The following is an 11,490-nucleotide window of genomic DNA, read 5'->3' on the forward strand; positions in this document are numbered from 1 at the left end:
TTCTTCCTTAGTTTGATCTATTAGTGTCAGGTAGGAATCAACATCAAAGTTTGTGTACTAAAGTCCGTGTAAAATTTACATGGTCGGATCTATTTAGAAAACTCTTTGAGGGTTGGACATACTTGATGAATCTTGTGTATGTGCAACCAATTGTAGTTTCATGATTTACTTTTTATTTTTATTTTTTTATTCACATTTGATGCTTCTCTCTCTCTCTCTCTGACCTGCACAAGCCACACATCACAACATGCATAAACATTTGCTTGTCACTGCATCTGAGGATAATCACGGCTGTTTTGTGTTGATAATTTATACACTTTCGGTGCTTATTCCCTCAGAGAGCAATATTGATTGGGGCGGTATTCGGTTACGTGGTGGGAAACTTGTGTAGGCAAAAAGAAATATTTAAAATGTGTGCCTGTCACCACTATGCCATGAAATTTTGCATTTCTAATTGACTAGTATTCCAGTTGGTGCTATCTTGTCTGGAGCATAATGCTAACGTCATCGACAGGCTTTCCCTTTGTTTTAGACTATCAATACTTTTGAAGTTCTGATCCCCTTGTTGGTTGTATCGGTCCATTAGTTAGTTAGATCTCTGTCCTTACAAACTTTAATATCGAAACCTCCCACCTGTTTTCTACGTGAATTCTTCTCTCCTCTCTTTTACAGAGTCCGAGCTTCATTTTTTATGTATTTCTTCACATTCAATAAGTTGGGTACAAATTGGCATAAAAAAAATGGTATGTAGCTGATATGTTCAGTATAGCGATTGGCCACGGCTTAAAACACTTAAAAGATATCTAGTTAGAGGGTCTTCTAAACAGCATGGAAGTAACGTTTGGCGAGGTTGATCTTGAGACCATAAAAACTAGCATACCAATAGAAACTGAAAACTTTAGAAATGAACAGGTTTTTCTGGTAAGGTTAACAAATAACAATTCTGAATAGAAGTAATCTTTTGTATGATGATTTCCATTATGTTTAAAACTCAAGATCGCCCTCACAAACAATCATGATCGAAATCCAAAATAAGCACTACGTCAACAGACCAATAAAGACTGGTGTCTGTCACTCCAAACCATGACACCACATGCAATCCAAATGAAACATCCAATTTTCCTGACAACAATGAGATCAACAACTATAGAGCTGACGCAGATACAGCGGTGTTAAATATGATAGCTCAAAGTGCCAAGAACACAATAATTGTATCGTAAAAGTGAAACTTGATAATCTTTCAAGTGAACAGAGATGCAGATAATGCTCGATTAAATGTGGACGCCATTGATTCATAATAACCAACATACAACAAGCGGGTATTTAGCTTAATCTATTGCAAATATTTATTCTCGCGGTATATGATGACAAAACTTCATTTTTCGCCGCCAGAAAACTTAAAAAGAATGAACTCATCAGATAAATATTGACACAAACTCTTCACATGACTAGTCAGATAGAACGAGAAAGGAAGTAACCCGGTTGTTCCAACTCTCAGCTTTTTTTTTTTTCTTTTGTCTTTTTTTCCTTCTTCCAAAGTACAACATAAACTTGAATGTTGAGTTATGAGGACGGATTAGCAGCCGCCTTTAACTTTTTGGTGGTGGGTTTCCTCCGGATGCCACAAAATAGGTATAGAAACATAATATTGCAAAGATCGCCATTCATTGGAAAGTGAGTTCATATTTATGAGTAGATGTTTTAACTCGAGCAATTTTGGTGAACAAAAACATTACAAAAGAATATAGGCGCACCTTATTACAAAGATAAACCCCCGACTAAAAGACTTTCTTTGTCTGCAACCATGATCGATATCAGGCAACATTCAAAGCAAAGAAAATCGCTTATTGACGAGTAAAAAATAATTTATAACAATGATCACTTACCAAAGAGTAATTTTGAAGATGTTTCCAGAAAAATGCTGCAGAGAGTACTGCAAAGTCAAGCAAAAGAGATGACTTCTATTGCTGTATATAGAATAATATCATCCCATCTTATCATTTTGTCTTGTTTAGCTAGCTAGGAATACAACAAATAACAAACTCCCTTTTCTTTCGTTTTAATTCTTGTGTCTATCATCTTTTATACAGAGTGATATGGGTGGAACTGGGTGGAGAAGAGCTTTCTGCACATCTATTCCAAGAGATTCATCTTCAGATCATCAAACTTCATTTTCAGATAAACAAATCCCAAATCCAAGTACACCTAGTACTCCTAAGAAGTAGTAGTAGACTCAAGTTTAGGTTTTTTTTTCGGTGGTAACAATCCATCAACCCCAAGATTTCAATCTTCTCAAGATATTTCCAGCCCAAATTTACAATGTCGAACAACAGCCCCACAAGTACCAACTCCAGCACAAGTTCAAAACAGTCCCAAACTTCAATGCTACACCAAAACCTCCAGATTGTTTCAAAACTTAAATCCTTCTTCCCCTAAATCCCCTTCAAGATTCTCTCTCTTCAAAACTAGTCTCCGTTTATCCAGAGTAAAAACAGATTTTTGTGGCATACACTAAATCTAGCTCAACCACTAAATGGAAATAAATAGCAGCTAAAAAAACAAACAAAAAGCTTACCTTCTGTAACAGAAAGTCAGCGATAGCAGGCTTCAAATATTTGGTAACACCCTCTGTGGAAGCATGTGCTCAGTGAGGTTTAATTTTGGAGATTGATCTAATTTTGAAGGAGAAGGTTTAAGAGAGAAAAGAGAAATAGATCGATCTTTTGTTTTTTTTGTTTTGGAGATTTTCTATTTTTTTGTTTCGAAAATTTTGTTTTCTCGAAATAATTTCGCATTTCGTATTTGGCTGATTGAACTACCCATATCCGTAGGATTGAAACAGATCGGTGGATGGGAGTTACTGTGCCTAGAATGTGGCTACAGTGACTATGCCTCTATCCCACCCTATATATATATATATATATATATATATATATATATATATATATATATATATTTATTTTTATTTTTATTTTTATTTTTATTTATTTATTTATTTATTTATTTATTTTTTTATTTTTATTTATTTTTTTTGCAGGAATGTTCTCCATAACAATGAGATTGTCATTAACATCCACCCACAACTTAAAAAAGGGGGAAAGGATGGGCAAATTCATTCTCATTTGGATGTATGGCATAGTGTATAACACATTAAGATAATGTACTGTCACTGCATACCGGATTTATATGGCAAAATGGAAAAATAATATCTTTGTATGCAGTGAAAGAAGAGGTAGCAGACTATATATCTGGACGAAACCCAACGTCTTGCGTTCTTTTAATAAAATGAAAACATAAGATGCAAATACAAAACACGAATCAAATAGAAAATGGATATGCATAAAAACAAATATAAAGATAAAATTTTCGTTTGCAACTATATAACAGTGACAACTTATGTATAATATAAAACTACTTGCATGCAACTCAAGTCTCTGTAGGTACGGGGATGCCAGGAACAGTGCGGTAAGACCCCAAAGAACTTTTTCAGTCTTCCTAACCTTCATCACCAACTTCTTCATATTAATAAACAACGGTAAACATTGAGGAATCTGTTGGGTTTGTGGAACGTTTGAGTTTTGTTCCGGTGTCCGATAACGCGTTTGTCGTGGGCAAATATCGTCAATTCGATATTTCGGCGGTTATTATCGATATTTTGTATTACAATTGATATGTTATAGGAAAGCGGGAAAAAGAAAGGAAAAAAGAGAGGATGGACACATGTCAAGAGGGGATTGGTCCAAGCTATTCTAAGATAACTATAAATAGACTAGTAAGAAAAAGATTAATTCATTGGAGATCATTACAACAAAATGAAAAACTGAAAGTAAGAGAGAGAAAAAGAGAGAATACTATAACCGATATTATTACTCAAGAACAAATATTATTTCAACTCGATTTCAATCTTGATCTTTCATCTTAGCAATTCATTACTGTTACTAGTGATAAATTTCTTAGAGCACTACATTGGCGCCGTCTGGGTTCAAAGACAAAGATCGCTACTGTGATTTCTCATTGTCTTTTTCTTTGGTTGAATCCATTAATTGAAGTTTTTGGTTAGAAAGAGTAATCAGAATGCCTCCAAAGCGTGCTACAGCAAATAAGGCAATGATGGTTAATGAGGAAAGCACTTCTCAGGCTATATCTAAGAATGAGGAGAGAAGAACTCGAAGATCCACTAGTAGGATGACAGAAGAAGCAGAGGTGATACAAGAGAAAGAAGTGTCATTGAAAGATTTGTTAAGAAGGATGAATGATTTAGAAAAGCAGAATCAGATGTTAATAGCTGAGAATAAACTAATAAGGGAAGAGAAGGAGAAGCGTGCTGAAGACGCTAAGTATGAGAAGGGTGATGAAGAATCGAGTTCAAGAACTCCAATAGTGCGAAAAAGTTATTTAGAAGAGAGAAGAAGGAGTCATATTGGAGAAGTACAATCGGTGGCAAGAACAACACCAATAGTAGCCCAAGAGGAAGAAGGAAAAGTACTAGTTACAAAGAAAATGGTGCAAGAAATAATGTCAAAGCAATTAGGGGATCAGTTGTTAGAAAAAGTATCAGCATCGATAAGGAAGCTAGCAGATAATGTCGGTAGAAATCCATTAAATAAAGAGATACAGAGGGCTTCGTTACCTCCGAAGTTTAAGAATCCAAAATTAAGCCAATATGAAAGAGCTACGGATCCAATGGACCATCTTTTTAGTTACCGACATCAGTTCTCAATATATCAGGGTACCGAATATTGGGATACTGTACTATGTCAATCTTTTTTGTCAAGCTTAAAGGGCAAAGCTTTAAAGTGGTTCTGTACAATTCCAGAGGGGTAAATATCAAGCTTTAGAGAAATTGAAGAAAGGTTCATAACTAATTACGATCACCAGAGGGTGAAACCTAAGCAGGTGTCGGCTTTGTTTCAGTTAAAACAAGCAAAGAAAGAATCTATGAATGATTTCTTAACAAGGTTCAAGGCTGAGACACAGTCGGTGGAAAGGTTAGATGAATCGGAAATGACGGCTGTCATAGCATTTCAAGCAAGATTAATGCCAAGATATTTTATGCATAAGTATTTACTGCGAAAACAGGTTAAAATATTGCAGGAGTTGTATGACAAGGTCGATAGAGATATATTAGTAGAAGAGGGTTGAGAACTGCCAATGCGCAGGCAGTTTTACAAGTAACCGATGCGGGGAAAAAAGAAAAGGATAATAAGGATCGCCATGAAGGACGAAATTCCTCAAGATCAGAGAATAAGAGACCTCAAGACAATTACTCTAATTGAGATAATCAGCCACAGCAGAGACGGAAATATGATAAGACTTTGAGAGAGGAACTCGATCCTAGTAACTTTATAGCTCTGAATTCTACCCCAAAAGATATTTTGTGAAGAATAGAAAAGGAAGATTTTGTTGTGTGGCCGAAATACATTCTAAGAGAAAAAGGGGAAGCCATATTGTTACTTTCACAAGGTCGAGAACCATGAGACAAATAGATGTCTCCAGTTAGTCAAGGAAATAGACAGGCTAATGAAATATGGAAAGTTGAGAGAGTTTTGGGCAGATATCAGGCCAGCAGAGACGACAATGATATGAGAGAAGCATTTAGGGGTAATAAACATGATTTATCAGGGGGAAATTCCTTAGAAAAAGATTGTTCGAGATAAGATAAGGAAGATCTCAACGGTCAAAGAAGTGCTCGAGGTCAATATCGAGCCAGTACCAGTGAGCCAGCAACTCATATCGGCTAGTGTTCCAGGGGCAATCATGTTCGTATCGGAAGATTTGTCCAAGGTAATGTTACCACATGATAATGCTTTGCTAATCACTTTGCGTATTTCGGGTTATGATGTACAGAAGATATTAGTAGACTGTGGTAGTTCAGTTAATATTCTATTTTGGAAGGCGTTTAGCGGAATTGGTTTCGATGAGTCACATTTAAAGCCCTCGAAGTTCAGTTTGTATGGGTTTAATGGAACGGTACCGCACCGATGGGGGAGATAAAATTGCCGAAGAAGAGGGCCTCAAACGGTGATGACAAAATTTGTGGTCATCAAGCACCAGTCTGATCATAATGTTATATTAGGAAGGAAATGGATACATAAAATGCATGCTGTTCCTAGTACATTTTATCAAGTTTTAAGATTCCCAATTGTATCTGGTTTACATGAGATTGGGGTGATTAGTCAGAATCAGAAAAGTGTAATTTTTTTACAGTAAAGGGAATGATGAAGGGTAAAGCCTAAGATATTGGGGGCGTTGTGGAAAACTCTACAAAGTAGTTACAGCAAACTTCACCTGTCGACATCAATATGCAGATACAGGAGCAGGTAAAATTCACTCAAGAGCTGAAACAACATGAGGAGCAACCATGGGAAAGAAAAACAATAGAAGCGGTGGAAAGGATTAATATCGGGATAGGAGAAAGTGAACGTTATACGTTCATTGGTACATAAATGGATAAAAATATAAGAAAAGGGTTGGTAGTCTTTTTAAAGGAGAATCAGGATGTTTTTGCATGGTCGATGTCGGATCTCACTGGTATCGATCCAGATATCTGTATGCACAAGTTAAATATGGAAGAAAACGCAACTCCAATACATCAAAAGCACAGAAAGGTGAGACCAATATACGAGGAAGCGGTGCAAGCAGAGATACAAAAGATGTTAGATAATAACATCATCAAAGAAGTCGAGCATTCTGAATGGGTAGCAAATATAGTGGTTGTGCCCAAGAAAGATGGTAGAGTTCGGATTTGTGTCGACTTTACTGATGTAAATAGAAAGTGTCCAAAGGATCATTATCCTATGCCTCGAATTGACGAGTTGGTGGACCGAACTGCTGGTTTCGAGTTGATTAGTTTTTGTGATGGTTATTCAGGATATTTTCATATTCTAATGGCTGTACTAGATCAGTTAAAAACAGCATTCGTGGTCAATGGAGAAATATATTGTTTCATCAGAATGTCATTTGGTTTAAAGAATGCTGGAGCCACGTACCAAAGATTAGTGGAGAAGATGTTCAAAAAACTCATCAAACATATTGTCGAGGTCTATATCGATGACATGGTCATTAAGTCTATGAAAGCGGGAGATCATATAAAGGACCTCGGTACTGTATTCAGAATACTGAGAGAGTTTAATATGAAGCTTAATCCGGAAAAATGTACATTCGGGGTCAGCTCGGGCAAGTTTTTGGGTTATATCGTTACAAAGCGGGGTATCGATGCTAATCCTGATCAAATACTAGCACTTCAGCAAATGCCGTCACCAACAACCCGAAAGCAAATACAAAGGTTGATGGGAAGGATAGCGGCGCTAAATAGGTTCATCTCCAGAACTTCTGATCGTTGTAAGCCACTTTTTAAGTTGCTCAAAAAGAATGTCAAATTTTGTTGGAATGAAGAGTGTGAAGAAGCATTTTCTGAATTAAAGAAATATCTCCAAGAAGTACCGACTCTAACAAAGCAAGAGGAGGGAGAGACTTTTCTCCTTTATTTGGCTGTATCAGATTTCGCTATAAGTTCTGTCTTGGTGAAAGTTGAAGGGGGGTTGGAAAGACCAGTGTATTTTCAAAGTAAAACAATGCTCGAGGCTGAGACTCGATATTCAATGCTAGAAAAATATGCTCTGGCGCTATTATTCTCATCTCAGAGGTTAAAACCATATTTTCAAGCACATTCAGTGATAGTGATGACGAATCTTCCGTTAAAGCAAATTCTGGCAAGGACAGCGAAGTCAGGAAGGATGTCTAAATGGTCTGTACTCATAAATGAATTTGGAGTCAAATATCGAAACCGTGTATCAGAAAAGAGTAAGATATTAGCTGATTTCCTAGCTGATTTTCCATCTGAGGATGTCAGTTGGGGCATGGAAGAAGAGGAATTTGCAATGCTGCAAGAGCCTGAAGATGTTATCGATGCAGATGATCCATGGGGCTGGAACGAATGGTTGGAGACTATTTGTCGATGGATCCTCTGGAGGAAAAGGTTGTGGCATCGGAGTGGTGTTGGTTACTCCTGAAAATCAAAGGCTCGAGATAGCAATAACGTTAGGTTTTCATGCATCCAACAATGAGGCTGAATATGAAGCTTTAATAGCTGGGCTCGAGATGGCTAAGTCTCTCAATGTTAAAGAATTGTCGATTTTTAGTGACTCAATGCTCGTGGTTAGTCAGATCAATGGGGGATACTCAGCAAGATGTGAAAATATGGTGAATTATTTGAATTTTATAAAATCCAAGTTGAAGTATTTCAGTAAAATAAGATTTCAGCATCTCAACAGAAATGAGAATAGGCATGCGGATGTTTTAGCATATGTGGCAACGATGCTAGAAAACACGGAGGGTCGAACTCTGCAAATCGAAGTGCAACAAAAGCCTAGCATCGACATCGACCAGCAAGAAGTCATGGAAATTGATACACTGGGGACGTCATGGATGGAAGCATATATTTTATATCTAGTGGAGGGAAAAGTAGTGGAGAATAAAAATGAGGCTAGAAGAATTAAGTTGGGCGCCCAAAGATATGTATTGGTTGATAATGAGTTATATCGAAAGAATCCTGGAGGTCCACATTTGAAATGCATATCGTATGAGGAGGCACAGCTAATCATTGCGGAGCTTCACGAAGGCGAGTGTGGAAACCATTCAACTGGTAGATCGTTGGCAAATAAAATCACGAGACAGGGATATTTCTGGCCTCAAATGCGAAGGGATTGCCTTCGATATGCAAAAAAGTGTGTAAAATGCCAAATTCATGGGAAAGCCATACATGTTCCGGCTGAAGAGTTACATTGTGTTTCAAACCCATGGCCTTTTGCTCTATGAGGGATGGATATTGTAGGACCGCTTACACCAGGGAGAGGTAAAAGAAGGTTCATATTGGTAGTCACAGATTATTTTACGAAATGGGTTGAAGCCATAGCTCTGCAGCATATCAAAGAAAAGGATGTCATAAATTTCCTCTTTGAACGAGTCATATGTCGATATGGATTGCCATATGCTATTATATCAGATAATGGGCCGCAGTTCGAAGGAGGAAAGGTGAAAGTTTTTTTGGAATCTTACAAGGTTAAGCATTTCACATCGGCGTCATACTATGCTCAGGGTAACGGGCAAGCAGAGGCAACAAATAAGACCATTATGGATAATATCAAGAAAAAACTAGAAGACAAGAAGGGTCTTTGGGTGGATGAGCTAAATAGCGTTTTGTGGGCTTATAGAACAACACCTCGAACAGCCACGGGGGAGTCGCCTTTCACTTTGGCATATGGTATGGAGGCGGTAACGCCAGCTGAAATGGTGGTATCGACATAAAAAACAAGGATGATAGAGAGCGGTCAGAATAATGAAAAAATGGCTTCAGAAGTGCTCAGTCTTGAGGAGACAAGGGATCAAGCAAGGGTAAAACTCGATTCCTATCATAGGCAGCTGAGAAAAGCTTTCAACAAGAAAGTTAGAGAAAGGCATTTTCAGGAAGGTAACTTGGTATTGAAAGAGGTCACTTAAGCAACTAAAGAAAAAGGGGCTGGCAAACTAGCGGCAAGCTGGGAGGGACCTTATATCATTCACAAGGTTGGAGTAAATGAAGCTTATTACTTAAAAACGGCTGAAGGTGTAATATTACCAAAGCCTCAAAATGTAAGCAATTTGGAAGCATTTTACCAATAAAGGATATTTCAAGTATCATGATGTAATAATTGGTATCAAGGTTATACATTCAATAAAGATATTGTCATAATAAATATTTGTAGATATGGAGTTATATGATTGATTGCAGGTCAATAAAATCCTGTTCTTGGCAGAAATGCGAGTTCAGGTCAATAAAATCCTGGTGATCTGTAGATCCTCATCTCGATACCAAGTTAATAAAATCCTGTTCTTGGCAGAAATGTGAGTTCATGTCAATAAAATCCTAGTGATCTGTAGATCCTCATCTCGATACCAGGTCAATAAAATCCTGTTCTTGGCAGAAATGCGAGTTCAGGTCAATAAAATCCTGGTGATCTGTAGATCCTCATCTCGATACCAGGTAAATAAAATCCTGTTCTTAGCAGAAATGCGAGTTCAGGTCAATAAAATCCTGGTGATCTGTAGATTCTCATCTCAATACCAGGTCAATAAAATCCTGTCCTTGGCAGCAATGCGAGTTCAAGTCAATAAAATCTAAATTTGAGCATAAAGGCGAATGGAGGAGATATGGAATACATGGGGTTGATTGATCGACGCCAGAATACGGATGAAGTAAGGTATGTTTTTTGGAATAATATTTAAATATAATGTGGATGTCGAGTGTCGAATATCGACATACATTTATTTTTATGTCAAAAACAGAAGCAGATATTAGCAATTAAGGAAGCTAGTATCAGAGATAGTGTGATAATATTTCATTAGAAAGAGAGAAGCCTATCACATGTTACAATAAAAGATAAAATATAAGAAACAAAGTTAATCATAATTTTCATCGTCATCTTCATCTTCATCTTCTTCTTCATCTTCATCATCACCATCTTCACCATCATCTTCATCAGAGTAAATATTGGGAGTTTCTTCATTATCATTTTCGTTATCTTTGGCATAGTCATTACAATGGGGATCTTTCAAGCATTCATCGCTAGGGGCATTTTCTTTTTCTTCCTCATCAGATTCTTCGTTTTTGTTTTCTTCCCCTTCTTTAGGCTCTTCTTCTGATTGCTCTTCCTCATCAGAAAGGTCAGTGGTGTTGCAATCAGACCAGCGTTCTAGGGAAGAGGGAGAGGGGTCAGGATGATTGGGTAAAACCATAGTAATGGCCAGAATAATAAGGAAGAAAGCATGGGCAGTCATGGTGAAAGTTGTATGTTAAAATGCAAAGATTGTAAGACATTTTATAGAAGAAATAGTAGGATGAAAAGGTTTGTTTATTAAGGAGTTGATAAGAAAAAGATAAGTACTAATGGTAGGTGGGCATGAAAACGACGAAGAGGTATGAAAAAGCTGTTTTATTCGTTGTATGTGCATGGGACAGTCAGAGGTTTGAGAGATGTTTGTGTAAAGTTTAATAATGTGGTTTAGTACAATCAGTATTGGTATTTGAGCCTGTACTTTGTGAGTCAATAGAATATTTAATTGTTATAATAAATGCATGCCAAAGAATAATATTATATGATAAGTATCGATACTACTTTTAGTGGGAGTGGCATCGAAACTCATTTTAAAAATTTAAGTATATGATAAGTATCGATACTACTTTTAGTGGGAGTGGTATCGAAAATCGTTTTAAAAATTTAAGTATATGATAAGTATCGATATTACTTTTAGTGGGAGTGGTATTGAAACTCGTTTGAAAAATTTAAGTATATGATAAGTATTGAAACTACTTTTAGTGGGAGTGGTATCGAAACTCGTTTTAAAAATTTAAGTATATGATAAGTATCGATACTACTTTTAATGGGAGTAGTATCGAAACTCGTTTTAAAAATTTAAGTATATGATAAGTATTGATACTACTTTTAGTGGGAG

At 36.8% G+C, this 11,490-nt stretch overlaps 1 protein-coding gene across 1 annotated transcript; it reads left to right on the forward strand.

Moving 5' to 3' along the window:
- The first annotated feature begins 8,100 nt into the window (after positions 1 to 8,100).
- LOC147487680 (uncharacterized) lies at positions 8,101 to 8,817 on the forward strand. Its single transcript, XM_086574108.1, has one exon. It carries the CDS (start codon positions 8,101 to 8,103, stop codon positions 8,815 to 8,817), a length of 717 nt encoding a protein of 238 aa, XP_086430234.1.
- Positions 8,818 to 11,490: the final 2,673 nt, after the last annotated feature.

Source organism: Coptis chinensis, chromosome 7, assembly GCF_015680905.1.
Source record: "Coptis chinensis isolate HL-2020 chromosome 7, ASM1568090v1, whole genome shotgun sequence".
Classification (NCBI taxonomy): Eukaryota; Viridiplantae; Streptophyta; class Magnoliopsida; order Ranunculales; family Ranunculaceae; genus Coptis; species Coptis chinensis.

Coding starts and splice junctions, on each gene's coding strand:
- LOC147487680 (XM_086574108.1), top strand. CDS start 8,101: ATGGCTAAGTCTCTCAATGTTAAAGAATTGTCGATTTTTAGTGACTCA.